This window comes from Haplochromis burtoni, unplaced genomic scaffold (assembly GCF_018398535.1).
Source record: "Haplochromis burtoni strain Fernald_Lab_line unplaced genomic scaffold, NCSU_Asbu1 Contig_239, whole genome shotgun sequence".
Taxonomy (NCBI): Eukaryota; Metazoa; Chordata; class Actinopteri; order Cichliformes; family Cichlidae; genus Haplochromis; species Haplochromis burtoni.
Window position 1 is genome coordinate 604,285 of NW_024582600.1, and position 16,662 is coordinate 620,946.

The following is a 16,662-nucleotide window of genomic DNA, read 5'->3' on the forward strand; positions in this document are numbered from 1 at the left end:
TTTAGATATCAACGGATTTGCATTTTATCAGAAGGAAACGTCAGCTCAACGTGGCTTTGATTAAATTGTGGACATTAAGCATCACACCTTTACAAACTCTTATCGAGTAAGAAATAAGTTTGAGTTATTGCCTCGATCTTCTTAAGGAAGTATCAAACTAATCCAGACCCAGAGACTCAATCCATGCATGGCTTGAAGGGAATTTTCATCAGCATCAGACATTTTATACTCAATTTATATTATTTCTCGTGTAGTGGTTCACTTCCTTTATAATTTTGCTTTGTATACATGCAGAACATAATATGACGTAACAAAACTCCACTTCTGTGCATCCCTTACAGTCATCTGAATGATTACCACAACCTGATGAAGCCACTGTGTTGAACTGGGCATTTTGAAGCCTCAGTGTTGGGATTTTGGAACCAGAAGTCGCCATGTTTAGTTTATTTCAAGGCTATTTAGCAAGCTGCATCGTTACCCTTTGAAGGTAGAATGTGAAGACACAAGTCAGCTTTTTTGGCTAAAAAACAGACTCGTAAAACACTAGAATTTCACTCGGAGACTGAAGCACAAGGTGAGTCATAATTTTAGTCAGATAACCGATTAAAAATGCTCCAGAGGTCACCGACAGCTCACACGAATAGGTTACATTCGGTTCTATGAAAATGATGAAGGGGAGGCCTCGGATACTGATGACTTACAGCTGTCTGTGTCAGGACACTTGTAATGAAAAGTGACATCACTTTGAAATGTTTATAAATTTCACATCAGTCTCACTGTTTGAAATGTATTCTAAAACTTTTTGAATTGGAAAAGACTGCAAACGTAGCACCTCCACTTTATACACTGAAACAGCAATCTATCTGGAAAACTTTACTATTGTTATAGTTGCCATATAAGTGGGTTTGCAGTTATAGTAAAGAAATAAACAACCATCACTTTTAAAAAGGTTTGACTTGAGTGTGAAATTACATCAGTGGAAAAAGTTTAAATGTTTGAACCAATGGGAAGGGGGGGAGAGGGTTTGCTTCAGGCAGCTGGTTTCCAAGAAAAATGGAGAGCCAACAGAATCTAAAGGCACCTCTGCTACAAACAGCTATTTAAAGCCGGAGGAGTTTTACCTCCAGTATCCCCTGAAGTGAATATTACTGTGATGGAGGACCACGCTGGTCCCAAGTCACGTCAGTTTGAGGCATTTGCTTCAGCCCCAGTAATGCCCAGAGCCACTGCTCTAAGAGCTGATGCAATCTGCAACCGTTTCCAAGCCGTCTGAGGGGAAATAATCTACTCCTCCAGTGCTCACACAGCATCAAAGTACAAAACAATGCACCAAATATGAGAGTTACCTAAAATATCCTGTGAAAGACTGACAGGATGGCGATGGAGTGGTTAGAACTGGTTTGAACCCCTGCTGGGGCCTTTCTCTGTGGAGTTGCATGTGTGGTTTTCTTCCAGGTACTCAGATTTCATCCTGCAGTCCAAGGACATCTATGCTAGGCTAGGTTCACTGATGATCCTAAACGGATTCATCACAGATGTGAAGAAGATAAAGTGATATGTGAACTTGTGACTCTGAAATATCTGACTATATGAACATGACGCAGGTTCAGATACACTTGTATTTAATTTTAACATGTTTTTATATATGTTTTCTCAGGACTGACTATGGCAGCAGTGATCTTTTGAAATGCAGATTTAGCTAAAAATGTCAATATTAAGTGGAGGATGGATCATCGGGTGTGCAGCTCAGAGTCTGCACTACCTCTAAACACCCCCTGAATATATCGGGCTCTGGCTGCTCGAGTCGTTCGTATTTTTATCTGTTTGAGCTCGTTTTCGCTCTCCGAGTGTTGAATCCACTTTGATGTGCTGTCTTTCTGAATATTTTATTGTGCGCACACTCAGCGGGGAGAGATTGAGTGGTGTGAATGTAGATGATAGTTAACTGCTACTTGAGCATTGTACATCTATTAATTAAGGGCTATGCAGGATTTCTGGATCTTTCTTTGTGTACAGGAGATATTAGACCATTAGTTTTGTGCCCAGAACTATGTAATTTGGTAAAACTGTGCAAATATGCAGGAATTACTGAAGTTAGTTAGTCAAGCTGAGCATAATGAGACACATTAGGAGGTAAAGAGGTGTTAAAGGTTACGTCAGGCCTGATGAAGAACTGTTTTGTCTGTGAACCTTAATGTTTTTTATTGACTGCATTGCAAAATGCCAACCTGTTTTTGTTTTTTGTTTTTTATCTGTAGTTCACAGGAAACACTATTAGATTTGACAGATACTTTTCTTTTTCTTTTAGAAAACTAGTTGAGAGGAAAGACAAGCTGCTGTATTTCTTTGTAAGTGCTTTACAGTTAAGTGAAGTTGTTGGCTTCTCTCCTGCCTGACTGAACTGGACCGGATCTGGGGAAGGAGTCATGTCTGAGTGTGCTGCCAACAAAAACAGCACTTATCTCAATTTCTTGGTTGCACTTTCGATTTGAGGCTGACTTGTGTGTACAGATGAGGAGGAAAACCTCCAAACATAACAAATGGAATTTGATGTTTTCATTTGACTATAAAATATGCTAATCTTTATGTAAAAAAATAAATAAAAAAAACTATGCTGATGATTTCTGACAATATTTTTTAAGACTAATCTTAAAAGCAGAGCGAGTGTCTGTCTTCTGAATTCAAACTGGGAGCTGGTTCCACAAAAGAGGTGCCTTAAAGCTTTATGCGCCGTCTCCCATTTTGCGTCTGAAAGCTCTAGGAACCACATGTAAGCCACCAGTCTGAGAGTGAAGTGTTTGGTCAGGATAATATGGTACTATGAGGTCTTTAAGATAGGATGGGGCCTTATTATTCAAGATTTTGTAGGCAAGAAAGATTTTAAGTTTAATAATTCGTGTCATATTGAAAAAAGATTGCACAAAGCCATCCAGATTAAAAAAAAAACTTATTTCTTCTTGCTGTTTATGTTACATAGACACAAGCAAATCCATGTGTAGTTGTGGATGAGGATTGTATAAATCTTTTTTTTTTTTATTAAATGACATCAGAAACAGCAGTATGCGACATTACGTGATGGCAGAGCTTCAGTTCATCCTTTGTCTTTTTTTTTTTTTTTTTTTAATAAATAGGACAGGGGGAATGAATGAGAGAAAGAGGGGGAGAGAAAGAAAGAAAACCAAAGGGGAGAAGAGAGGTGAGAAGGGAAGAAAGAAAAAAAAAAAAAAAACAAAACTCCTGGGTCACCTGTATGGAGAAAAAACAACAAACAAAAAAAACAAACAGAGGAGACAGCAAACAACAAAGAGCAACATAATAGTAGAGAAAACAAAGCACCATCACAATAAACTAGCTAGTCATAGATATCAATAGTTACTAAATAATAAACGATATTGTGCAGCACGCAAGATAGACAGCGCACAGTGTGCTTTGAGGCAGCAGCCAAGAAAGCTTTAGTCCGCGTCTGTGAATACCCATGTGTACACCTGTGTGCATACCTGTGTGGATCAGCATGCTTGCATTCCAAAGGTTTCTCCATGTAATGATCTGCTAGGGAGTGTGGGGGGGCCACAGCCCCGTCCTCCAGGGTGTGAAGCGGGTATGGAGGAGATCAAAACTCCAGACATCCAGAGGCCCCCAGAACACAAGAGACCAAGGAAGACCAACAGAGGGGCAGCCTCTGGATTGTATAAATCAATGAGACGATCAAATCCTACAGTAAGTATGACGCTGTATGCAGCAGCTGGTCAGCTTAGCAAATTGGGGGAAACTGTAAACCTGTGTCACTTGTGTCATTTGTCTTTTTTAGAAGCAGCAACACCAACAGATATACAAAATAAGGTATCTTAGCACTTAAAGGGGTAAGCTAATAACTACCAAGCTAGTAGGGGTGTAGTTAGTTTGTCTTACTTTCATCTGATGCTCTGCAAAGTGATCAAGTGCTGTCATATTTTATTTTAAAGACTAAAAGAAGGTAGAGCATGCTCAATCTTTTTTTCCCCTCAAATTTATTTGCAGTTAAAACAGAAGCAAGTGACAAAACTAAAATAACAAACTGCAAAAACAACAGTGAGATAAAACAAAGGATCAAGCATAGATGTGCTTCAAAGTTTCCCTGAATGAATAACTTGATATACATGTGGAGGTGCTGTCACTGAAACAAAAAACATGATTTTAGCTTCAGCAGATGAAAGATGGACACAGGCACTTTAGTCAGGATGGAGATGCTAAGCTACAGCAAGTTAATAAGAAATTTTACTCTATCTACAATGAAATAGAAAGTTCACAGAATGAGGCAATACTTTGTACATAAGGACCCGTGTGAGGACACTACTACTTGGTTCACATACTGCATATGTCAAGAGAAGGGGAACAAGTCGACGTTCCGAAGCTAAAGTACCAAGCCAACCGCTCTCACTTGGGACAGAGAGAAATGAAATGAAGCAAAGTAGTAAGAATGTGGTGTCCAATAGGTGACAGTGATAATATATGCAGATAACCAGAGAAGGTCTCCGCTCTTAGTTATAATTTGAACCATAAACAGACTGCACAAGTCTTACAACCTGGAAATGAGTTGGTATGTTTTATTTCCACTTCACTTGCCTTGTTTGTTTTTTTAAATGTATTATCTTATTTATTCTTTTTTAGATGTTCAAAAAAGGTCTGTGGTTAACAGATTTTCATACTTTGTTCAGTAAAGCTTTTCTTGAGTCATCACCATCGAAGCCTTCATGGTTTCAAAAATCCAGTAAGACTCGTCCATCAAACAGCCCGTTCAACAAGTCTTTCATTGGCTTGTAAAAATGTGCAAGGAGGTGACGGCCATCTGAGAATTTCTACGCTCTCACATGCCCCATAACAGCCTAGTGGTGTGAGGTTAAAGTTAGAAGCAACCTTAGTGAGGTTTGTTTATAGCAAGCGAGTCAAACATGGGTCCAACACACCCACTACATGTCAGGTGACAGTTCGATCAATAATAACTACATTTTTTATCAATAAAACGTACTGCTGAGATACCAGCATGGATCAAAAGCAGTGAACTAAAATACTATCGTTAAAACTGATGGCTCATTAAAACAGTGGAACATTTACAGACTTCACATCTTTAGCAGGTCAGCTAATATAATTTATCAGTGGCTCTCGACCACTGCAGGTCAAATTGCGCCATATGTGGCCCTTTAACTACAATGAGTTGAACACCCTTGGTTTGTGTCCTAACATTAACATTTTACAGCTCGCAACTGCTTATTCTTAAAGCACAAACATATCATGAATTTTTAAAGATCATCATTCTGTACAAAACGTACAGGTATTACAAAATTTTACTCCCCACTGAGCCTACTTCCTGGGAAAGTCTGAATCACGTTTTGGCTGAAGGAACCGGGGCAGTACGAACTTCTGGGCTGGCCTACAAAAACAAAAAGGCAATTCTTTTGTTGACATCAAAATCTGCAGCATCACTACACCTTCCTACATCGGAGTAATTAAGAAGAAATGCCAAAGAAACGTTTTCCTTTATTCCAGGAAATTAAATCCAAAGCATACATACTGTAGTGATATGCTGCAAAAGGCTTGCTACTTGAACTCTCACACAAACAGCTCTGCAGGCATATGACTGTCTCACAAGTTAACTAGATCAGACTCTACTGAGGAAATCTATGCAAGCTATCCTATATGGCATGGACATTATAAATATCAAAGGACCTAGAAACAGAAACATGTACTCCAAACATGGGATAAATAAGTACACTACCTGAGAGTGAAAACATCTGAATTGGCTGTTACCTTGAAACTTAACGTCTATGATCACCAGTGTTTACAGAAGCTTTGTGATTTAACTCTAAAGTGGGCTTCTCAACAGCAACTGATTTCTAAGGAAAAACTCTTTCAGTTTCTGTCAAAACTTTTTGGATTCATCAAACTTTAAGATAATAGTTTATCCATGGTTACCTAAAAGACTTCAGCCTGCTAATATGAAGGCATTTTTTTGCCTTCCTCATGTCATTTATGGCCATGTAGTGGTACCATGACACTCAAGCTCCGATAGTAAGCACCAACCCTACCCACAGAGCCACCCTCTTTGCTATTCCTGTAGTCTCTCAGATTTCTATGTCATGTCTGATTCAACTTGGCTTATTTTTTGGAGAATTCAGCTGCATCTCAGATTTTGCATCAGCAAAGTAAACTTGTTGACTGACCTGTTTCACAGGGTTTGAATATGATCATAGTTTTTTGTCTTGGAAAAGTCCTTAGGTGCATACCCTTGAGGTAAATTTATTTGTCAAAACATACATTAACATCAAATTTAAGTTCTGGCACCCAGCAGGAGCTTCACGATAGCTGACTGCCTGCTCAAGTTTTACAAATGACGATGGTAAACGTTTATTCTCAGAACCAGGTTGAGGTGTGTGAGTAAAATAAATAACCATAAATACTGGATGATTGGAAACTGACAAGCTAAAAGTGGTAAAAGAAATATTTCCAAGGCTGCTTCATTCCTATTCCAACATCATTTCTAAGTATCCAGAGCTGATGTGGTTTTCTACAAGCACCTTGAGACCAACTTCATGTCTGTTCAAGTGAGAGTAAACACATCAAACAGGAATTCAGTGAAGGAGTTTTGGGAAACACGGGCCTGGTCTTGGACTCACAGACAGTAGAATCATGTCACTGTTCTGCTATTTTCCACCAACTGATTCTTATAAAAAAAGATGACTTTGGCTTCTTGCACTCAGAGCAGTGACACATCCTTACTGCTGCCTCTAGTCCCTGACCTGTCCTCATTTCTTCTTCTGCACTTCCTGCAGGAGCTTCAAGGCGGCCGAGTTCTTTGGTTCCACTTTCAGCAGAGTGTTCAGATCGTCCACGCAGGCTCTGACGTCCTGCAGGGGAGAAGGCAAAAAGTTTCAGAGATTAAAAATGAAACAATGCTGACAAGGTCAGAGAAACTGAAAGTAAAAACACCTCAGTAGAACAGAGTCAGTGACCAATATCTGCATAAAAACAATCAACACAGTTCAGAACAATGCAATTTAATCCACAGTTGACGTATGTGCTTTCTCACAAGGTAAACTTGAACATTTTTAAAAACAAACCAGCTTGGAACTAACAAGTAAATAATAATGTCTCTTGCCCGCTGCCTTATAGTTTGCATATATTTTGCTATTTAGTTTTAAATTTTCATTCATCTGAGAAAACAACTCAATCAGTTTACTTTGAGAAGATCCCCATGCCATTATTTTGATAGGACCTGAGCATCAACTGAACTTTCTGTTTCATGTTTCCCCGTGAACAGTCTGATTAGATTGCTGTTGTTGTGGCAGTCTCGACTGTCATCCTGTGATGGGTCAGGGTCTGATTCCACCACGTTGGACTGCATCAGGCAACAGTAGTCCTTGTTCTGTTCTGGACATCTATTTGGAAGTCTTGAGGCTCACAGACCAGATTCAGAGCAGAACAAGGACGACTGCCTTTGGGTTCAGTCAAAGACAGTAGAGGATGAGGAAGAAGTTGATAACTATCCCATTACTTTTTGTCACAAAGCATATGTGCTTTATTATTTATTTATATATTCACAAATTCAATCTATTTCTATGGGAAACACTAAACATGGGTAAACAAGTGACACTAATCACATAATGAAGGCTCTCTTGTGTTTAAATACACCTCTGTTTAGCTACCATTTAATATTAAAACGGGATTACAGTCACACTTATGACTGTAAGTGTGACTGTAATCCCACATGACAAAATAAATGTTCAAACTGATTTTTTTCTAAATTCCATCTCAAAGTAGATCAAGATACAAAACGTCACCCAGCAAAAAAACTAGTCATTTCCTTTAGTACTTTGTGACAATGAAAAAAAATGCCGTCCAAAATGATGAAAAAACGAGTTCCTCTCTGCAAAACCAGCTGAATGATTTAAAGCCCACAACTAAGGCAGGAACAGATGGTACTAGGTGGCTAGCATTGACTGAGCTTTAAAAAAAAAAAAAAGAGTGAACGAGTGACTAGTGCCCTAGTCTGGGTAACCGGTAGACAATGCCTTCTTGTTTCTTCTCTATCTGAAATAACTACTATTTTTATTCACGTCTTTAGGTGACCTGATCTTGAACCCAGCTGAGATAGTGTTAGCTATGATCAGTGATGTAGTATTGAGATTCACAATCACAGGAAAAGAAGAACATGAATAAAGAAAATACATGATAAATCTTTGCTTATTTTGCACCCCCGCCCCCTCTTTTTGTTTTCTTGCGCTGGCAGGTTATCTGTTACTCAAGGCAATGGAAGAGGAGACACCGATAATTGGATGTCTAGATAAAAATCACGTTAAACAATATGAGGTGGAAATGAAGGAGAATCGACTCTCTTCGTCTCTTTTTGACAACTCAAACCACCAAACACAGACTTGAGCTTTTCACTGCATGTAGCTGCGAGTGCCGAGCTTACTGTCTCCTCTGTGTGTTTTGACTACTAATGAGGAGAGACTGTCAGGGGAAACGCTGGTAATTATCAAGCCAGGAAATGCTTTTTATTTTGTCGCTTAGCTTGAAAACCTGCAGACACTTTTGAAACTAACGTCTGATTGCGCTGTGTGGGAATCAGAAGCTGGAGCGCGGTGATGAAGACTCGTGCTCTTACCTTGAGTTCCTTGTGAGCCTGAGCCCTCCTGTAGAGAGCCTTGACATTGTTGCTGTCAATCACCAGCGCCTCGTCACAGTCTCTGATGGCGTCTCTGTACTGCTTCACTGACAGGTAGCACAGCGCCCTAATCACACAACACACAGTAAACCACATTTAAAACATCTGGGCGCATCTTTATTTATTTGAAGGTCCAGTCAAACAATAATGTTGCCATGATGTATTAATTATTAATCTAAAATGCTTCACTACATGTATAACACTCTGTGATCAGAGCACTCCAAAATGGATGAATCTGAATTTGTATTTATTTTCAGGTTCTTCAAGATTATTCATTTTTTTGTCTAAGCTTTTATTTGACTGACACACCTAAAACTTTACCTTTAAATGCTTTCTAGCCTCTTCATTTGTTCATTTGTTACTGAAATATTTTTAAATGTGAACTCCATTTCAACGAACTCTTTAAATAATATCCAGCTAAAGTGTTTTTTTGTTTACTTTTTAATTTATATTTATCTTAGTCCAGGGCCATCATGTGATTCAGACTGATTCTTTACTATTCATTGTCAGAAATCCACATTAAGGATCCTCCAAAGAAAATATAACAAGCTAAGGGGCCGAATTCATGTCACAGTGCAGCAGAGAAATAGAGTCCCGGCATTTCTTTAATATTTTTTTTTTGTGTTTGTTATTGTTTTCTAGTGCTACTGTGTTATGTTTACTCATGTCAAAAAGTCAGGAAAGACTTAAGTGTAAAGTAATATCTGTGTACTAAGCTAATGATTTTAGCATTTTTGTCCAGTCACGCAGAAAAACATGACTCATCTACTGTGCAACAGCAGTTAGTCCATATAAGCTACAGCTTGCAAATTTCCATCAGCCACTAAAAAACAGGCTTAATAGGCAATGGGCATTACACAGAAACTGCCCAACATAGTACAAATGCCTCCTGATTAAATAAAGCAACTGAATATTAAAGCAGAGAAAAGTTATCAAAACAAAAATCTTAAAATGTATATTATGAATACCATGTCATCTTTAAAGTTTTCATAGGTATGCAAATCCCTTTAACACAGTTTCAACGATATTAAAATCATCCACCTATATGAACATATTACTATTCTTATATAGTCAGGTTTTTTATAACTGCCAAAGCTATATTTAGCTAAATCTGTAGGAGTCTTTATTTTATAAACAAACAAAAACAGGACCAAATAATATATGATGGTTGATATATTCGTTGGAGCAATATTAAATACAACACTGCAGAGACACAGATGCTGATGATCAAGGCTCACCGGTTGGTGTAGGTGGTGACTTCTGTAGGGTTGTGTTTGAGGCTCTGGCTGTACTTCTCTATGGCCTTCTTGTGCTCTCCTTTCTTCACCAGGGCATTGCCTTCTTCTTTTAAGGCCTGAGCTTTCTTTATCTCTTTATCACTGGGAGCTGAGGAGAAGGTAAGGAAAAGGTGGGGGGCATAAAAAAGAGAGTTTGAATATGATAATGCTGCTCCGTCTCTAAGTAACTTTTAAAAAAATCCAATGAATGGTTATGTTTTCATGAAGCTGGTCAACTCTTTGACACTAACAAGGAACTCAGTCAATTCAAATCAATAACATAATTTTAAATAACATAATTTTTCATAAATCTATGTACCAGGTTTTTTTGTTTGCGTTGTGCCATTCTGCTGAGGTGTTGGGCTTTGTTGGGTGACATTGCCTGCAGACTTTTGGGCAAGTTTTTCCTTCACAGACAGAGGAACTGTGGGAATGGGAGGAAGCTTTTCTCTCCATGACGGACCGTCTGTCTCTGTGAGTGCCTTTGTCATCCTGAGAAACAGTACAACAGTGACAAGAATGTGAACAGAGAAGAAGCTGAAAAACAAACTTTTTGTGCTTCTGCCCACAAGTTCAGGTTCTGTTCTTGAACTGTGGAACCAAGGAGTCAACACTTTTACTTCAATTAATGGAGCTGGCCAATTAGAGATACTGTGAAGACACTTCTGCTAATGTATTTACAAATACTCATGTGTAGGTCTAATGTCAGGTCTGTGTATTTTCATTATGGTTTCATAATCTCTTTCTTGGGGACGGGGGATTACAGAACAGTGTTTAAAACCTACAACAGACCAAGAAGATGCATAAACCATCTGTTTTTTTAAACCTCCTAAAACAGATATTTCTGTACTGATATTTCTGCAAAACTGTAAATTGTAAAGTGTAAACTGGTTAGATTTGTTTATTTCGATCTGGAAAATCAAACTCGGAAACAACTGTGCTTGGTCTACTTGGCAGTAATATGCCATACAAACACAATATGTTGATATTGTTCACAGTGCAATTGGAAAGGCTCGTATTAAGGTACTGCAGCTATAGAAACTCAGAGATGGTGAATATTATATTGTAAGCTAAAATATAACCATCACTCAGCTAGCTAACAGACAACATACCTGTTGGTGCCATCGTGAGCTGCTGCTATGTTGCAGTCAATCTGTAGAGCAGTTTTGTAGTCTACGTAAGCTTGCCTATAACGCTCCAGAGCTTCGGAGGCAGCAGCACGACGAAGCAGAGACTTCACATTGAACTGGGATAACTCCAGAGACCTGAAAGAAAACATGTTAAAATCATAATTTAGATAATGTTTTGATAATGAACAGGCTGAAAATGGACATATCGTCATTAAAAATTTAACAATAAGTTTAATGGACAAAACTACAGAAGTCAATATACAGAACAGAACAAAACATTCCTTTTATTTCATGTACTTGAGCATCTCCCTTATGTTACATTACCAAAGGTTGGATGTTCTCACACAATCAAACACCCCAAATAAGAAAATAAGGGTGTAAGATTTGAGGAAAGAAAGATGCATGAAATCCAAATTGCAACATCACACTCACATATTGCAGTCTTTCACACATTCCCCACAGTTGCCATCCTTCAGGTAGCTGGCTGCACGGTTTGAATACAAAATGGACAAATCCTCTGGATTCCTTTTACCTTAACAGGAACAAAACGATGTGTTTAAGAGCAGATCGTCAAACAACAAATAACCCTATTAATCTGAAGACATGTGCAACTGTTAGAAAGAAAACATTCATTAAATGACCAGAAAACACAAATCACACAACACAGCATTGTAGTGTTGTCAAGCACATTGTAAAATATTTTTAAGTCTTAAGTCTCTACTTATTGCAACATGGCATCAATTCTCAAAAACTGCTTTGCTGTTCCCTGATGCTACAATAGCCATGTTAGAAACTGCGACTAGCGAGGAAGAAGAGGGATTTGATACAATTTAATGTTGCACTCAATTCTTATAGCATTTTGCCTGTACTGTAATACTAAATACTAATTGCAGTACTAATTGCACTTATGTGTGCAGCTCTGCACACATAAGTGGAGGAAGCAGATAGAGAGACTACCTAGACTGAGTATATTCACTTGGGATGTCAGTGTACACACACTGATTTTCCCCAAAGAGGTTTTAGTCAGAGCCAATGGAAAGGAAGAAGAAAATAAAAGAGCACTGGTTTTACATTCATATGGGTTTCATCTTATTGTTTAAGACCTTTTTTACTAGCTATCTTCTGCTGCTCCCTTATTCACAAGGGGTCACCAGAGCAGGTGGCTTTGCATATTTGTTTTGGCAGAGTTTTATGCCAAAAGCCCTTCCTAATATAAACCCACAAGAAAACTGTCTCTTGCCAGTGCAATAGCGCAAACTCTGCAGTATTGCACTATGGAGCCACAGGTCAATTTTTTGTATGCCAGTTTAAAAAAGAAGAAGAAGAAAAATGTAGAGATGGGAATTAAGAACCAGTAATAGGTTCCCAATAATTCAATTCCTTGGAAGTGTTGGTCTGCTTGCCTATCGATCCTGCTTATCTGTGTGCTGGAGGAGGAAAATAGCGGTTCAGTCTACAGCATGTACTTATTTTTATTGCACAAAAGGATGAGAGTGCAAACTACATCCAGCACAGAAACAACTGCATTATGTTGCTAATACAACTTTGGCCCTTTGCAAGCATACTAACACTAAGCTAGCCAAGGACCCAGAGTGATGTTAAAGCTGAGTAAATACCAACCCCTGAACTCAAACCCTGAACTTCAACAGGTAAAAAACGGATGAGCAGTCAGGCTGCAGCCTCCGTTTCTACTTCTATTTTTATGGAGAAACACAAAAGTAATGTAATGTTTCTACAGTAGAATCATAATCACTGTGAAGTCTCCTTGTGCTAGTTTTCATCTTTGCTTTGTGTTCATAACTGAATACTAAGAGAAAGACTGTATGTGTGTCTGCATTAGGATTGGGGTTTTTGTTGAGGAACAGGAATGTGCCAGTAGGTTTATACTGTTAACTGGTAACTATGAGGTCATTTTACAGTAGTGAAATGTTAAAGTAATGAAGGTTATGAGAATCTTATAACAAATTACTTCCTCTTGGGAGTTGTGAAGTACTACATTACAAAGTACTGCATTTCTTTTAAGAAAAGTGTTCTGTGTAATATGTTTTTTGAGTAACAACCTCAATACTGATCAACAAAGAGGGGAAATACCTCCAGCATGCACACACATTTGACCACCACATGCAATTAATCTGCATGAATTTAATGTTTTTGGATATGCTGCTTAATGATGGTGGTGAGTCTCAAAGGAGCCAGTGAGAACCAAATGAGAAGACAACATGAACCTCTAATGGAATTGGAACCACTAAATTGATCAATTTCCATCCCTAGGAAAATGCAGATTTATATCAAATAAGGTCACAGGAACATAAAACGTACTTCACACTCATTTCTCAGTGTACGCACGCTCAGGTTATAATACTTACTGTTCTTCTCCAGCGCTTTGATTGCCTGGCTGTAGAGATTTGTGGCCTCGCCATATTGGCCTGTCTTGAAACATTCATTGCCAGCTTGTTTCAGCTCAGCCCAGGACTTGGACTTCTGTTTTGGTGGCATGTCTTCTTGCTGGCTCCTACCTAAAATGATACAGTAATGGTTGCTTTATATGTGGATTAAAACATCAGACAATTCAAATGTAACTGAAATGACTCATCAATAAAATAATGGATTTCTATTCATACAAAGGAATAATGTGGACCTCCCCACCTCTGTGTGGTGGCTGAATGAGGCACGTATTTCTACAACAATTTTGTAAAGAAAGAAATTGATATATTAGTTGTTGCACACAGCTTTGTTTATGTGTCAGTCAAGAGAATCTTGTATCTATATTTTTTGTCAAAGATGCTTCTTCATGTGAGAAAGACTGTGGCAGTGTATGTGTAGCTCTGCACACAGAAGAAGACAGGTCCGATGTTAGCGATGACTTGTTAAACTATTAGGATCTACCACTACTAACGTTTCTCAATGATACCCAGACAAGAGTCAACACCCTACAGGGTTTAACTTAATAATAAATTCTCATCACTACAGGTTAAGACAAAACAGCCATATACCATCATTGTTTAAAGATCAGCTTGTTTTTTTTATTTTGTTACTGTATTCATCAGTGTTGGCCTGAAACGGACAATTAATTTGAAAAATGTGTGAAATTATTTTGATAATTAGTTCATCATTTTTTAAGTAAAACTAGAGGGGAAAAAATACTCTTTTAGAGATTTTAGTTTCTCAAAGAGGATTTTCTCCATTCAAAACTAGACAATTGTCTTCGGCTTTTGTTTTGTGCTGTAGAGAAACTGAAACAAAATGTCACAACAAGCCATATACTGAAAGTAATCACTACTTATAAAGTATATATTTTATCATCATTTCAATATAAAAATTGTACCATAAGCACGCCACGAGACTGCCTGATTAACACTAAATCAGAAGAGTAATTTTAATTGCGAACACTATATAGTCACATTCAGATGCAGGCAATTTTAGATTGACTAACAAGAATATATATCAAATAGCTTTGTTTAGTGCACAGAGGCTTATTTTTGTTTGAGGCCACTGGCAGGGCTGTAAATTAAAGAATTTTCCAAATCTGGAATCAATAAAACATATCTCGTCTAATCTTAAACAAAATTTCAATTAGTTACACTGTACAACAATTAAACAATTAATTAAGTTGAAGTCATTTTTTTTCTTGCAGTGGTGCTTTATGTTCGCTTCCACATGCCTTTACTTTTTAACCAATTAATTAACACTGTGTCCTGATTATCACATTTACTCTAACAGAGACAGTGTCAGAGAATCATAAACCAATAAAAATACTTTCACTTTCAGCTTCTGTAGCCTTACTACAACAACAACAACAACAACAATAATAATAATATTAATAATACTGAGATTTGATGACAGCTAATAGTTTCCACTCACATATACCACAGGCTTAACTTAAATCAGTTAAACCTCAGGTTAAAAACCCCACACCAAATTAACAAACCTGCTCATCTAACTGTGTGCTAATCTGGTACCTAGCCGCTAACAGTTACACAGTCATATTCTGTTCATGACATTTTCTCCAAACCATTACTTAAATCCTACTTTCAAAAAGAGCCACAACTGAACCTTGTTTCCTCGAGATTTTGCTTAAAAGTCGTCTTACTCCCACTCTTTCTATGCGTTAACTCGCTAGCTAAGTAATGCTAACTCGTGTGGGTTTTGAATGGTGTTTTATGGCAGCTAACATAGCGTAGCATAGCTTTGCTACTATTAGCATGTCTTACCGGCTGCTCAGTCTGAGAGATCACAACGAGGAAGTTCCCCTCTTCACAAACTATCTGTTGCCCTTATGAACGTTGCTAATAATGGCATTACTCAGTGCATGTATGTTGTCCCGGTGGCTGAGACCCACACTCTGCCTGGGTAGAGAGTTTAGTACAGGGGGAGGTATATGGAACTTGCCGGCAGTCTCTAGTAACTTCTCAGTTTGCGATATCGGTTTCGCTTCGTTTTAACGCTGTGTTCAAGTACTGTGGTCAGTGTAGGACTTTCACCTGCATGGCGCGCCCTCTGGTGACCATCTGATCAAAGTGTGTTCAGAGACCAGAAACCACAAATGACTCACTGGTTGAGTTTTCAGCAGTAATCGCCACAATAATTTTAACTTTATAAGATAATACATGCAGATTTTTTATATATGCTTCAGCTTTTGATCGCGAAGCTATAATAAAGCGCAGCTCGTTTTACTTTCGTGGTGAAAAATCCTTTGCACTATCCTTTCTGTATCTTGAACGCCTCGTGAGATAGGGAGAAGCAGTTGTTCGGTTTCTATTTAGAGCAAGAGAGCAAATTGTGTTTCGACATAAATCTCGCGATGGTACATCGTGTCCTATTTAAATCTAAATGTATTTATTATTTTTATTTTTGTAATCTAGTTTGACGAGTACAATTTAAATGTACAAACATGAGTTCCTATTAGAGTTAGAAACCTTGTAAACGGAGTTGAGAAAATATATGCAAAAGAAGTACTTATAGTCTGAGACTCAGGCAAAATGTAAAAAATAATTTTAAAAAAATTGCTCAGTTTTGAATGTTTACAGTGTGCCCTTGATGTTTGGGCCGGTTGGGGTCTCTGTGTGCATGTTTTCTTGGTGCTCAGGATCTTGATCCTAATTCTAGCCAATATAGAAACCATCTAAAAGATTACATTAGTCTCAAGACAGCCTCTGCCACCACATTAGATCAATCCCTCTGGGCTCCTTTGATCGGCTCCATCACCTAGTGGGGGTGGGGGGTCGTGGTTTGGTCCCGCTTTCGCCATTGTGGTTGATGTGGAGGTTGGGACGGGTTTAGGGCGTCTGGAGAATCCCTAGGGACGTTATCCCTGGAGGGCTTAACCCAGGGGTTGTAGTCATAACCTGGTTAGTGGCTCTGGTTGCTCTTAGAGGGTGTTCTAAGAGCGATCATGGCTCAAGAGTTGTTGAGTTGTTGTACAAGTTCGCCTTGTAATTGGAAGGTTGCCGGTTCGAGCCCCAGCTTGGACAGTCTCGGTCGTTGTGTCCTTGGGCAAGACACTTCACCCGTTGCCTACTGGTGGTGGTCAGAGGGCCCGGTGGCGCCAGTGTCC

General features: G+C 38.5%; 1 protein-coding gene across 1 annotated transcript; it reads right to left on the bottom strand.

The window, feature by feature from the left end:
• Positions 1-5,494: 5,494 nt before the first annotated feature.
• Positions 5,495-15,564, bottom strand: tomm34 (translocase of outer mitochondrial membrane 34). Its single transcript, XM_005938065.3, has 8 exons — positions 15,320-15,564; positions 13,475-13,624; positions 11,541-11,640; positions 11,091-11,243; positions 10,298-10,470; positions 9,940-10,087; positions 8,642-8,768; positions 5,495-6,881 (listed from the first exon to the last, which is right to left on the bottom strand). Exons 2-8 carry the CDS (start codon positions 13,602-13,604, stop codon positions 6,780-6,782), a joined length of 933 nt encoding a protein of 310 aa, XP_005938127.1. The 5' UTR covers positions 13,605-13,624; positions 15,320-15,564; the 3' UTR covers positions 5,495-6,779.
• Between the last annotated feature and the right edge of the window lie 1,098 nt (positions 15,565-16,662).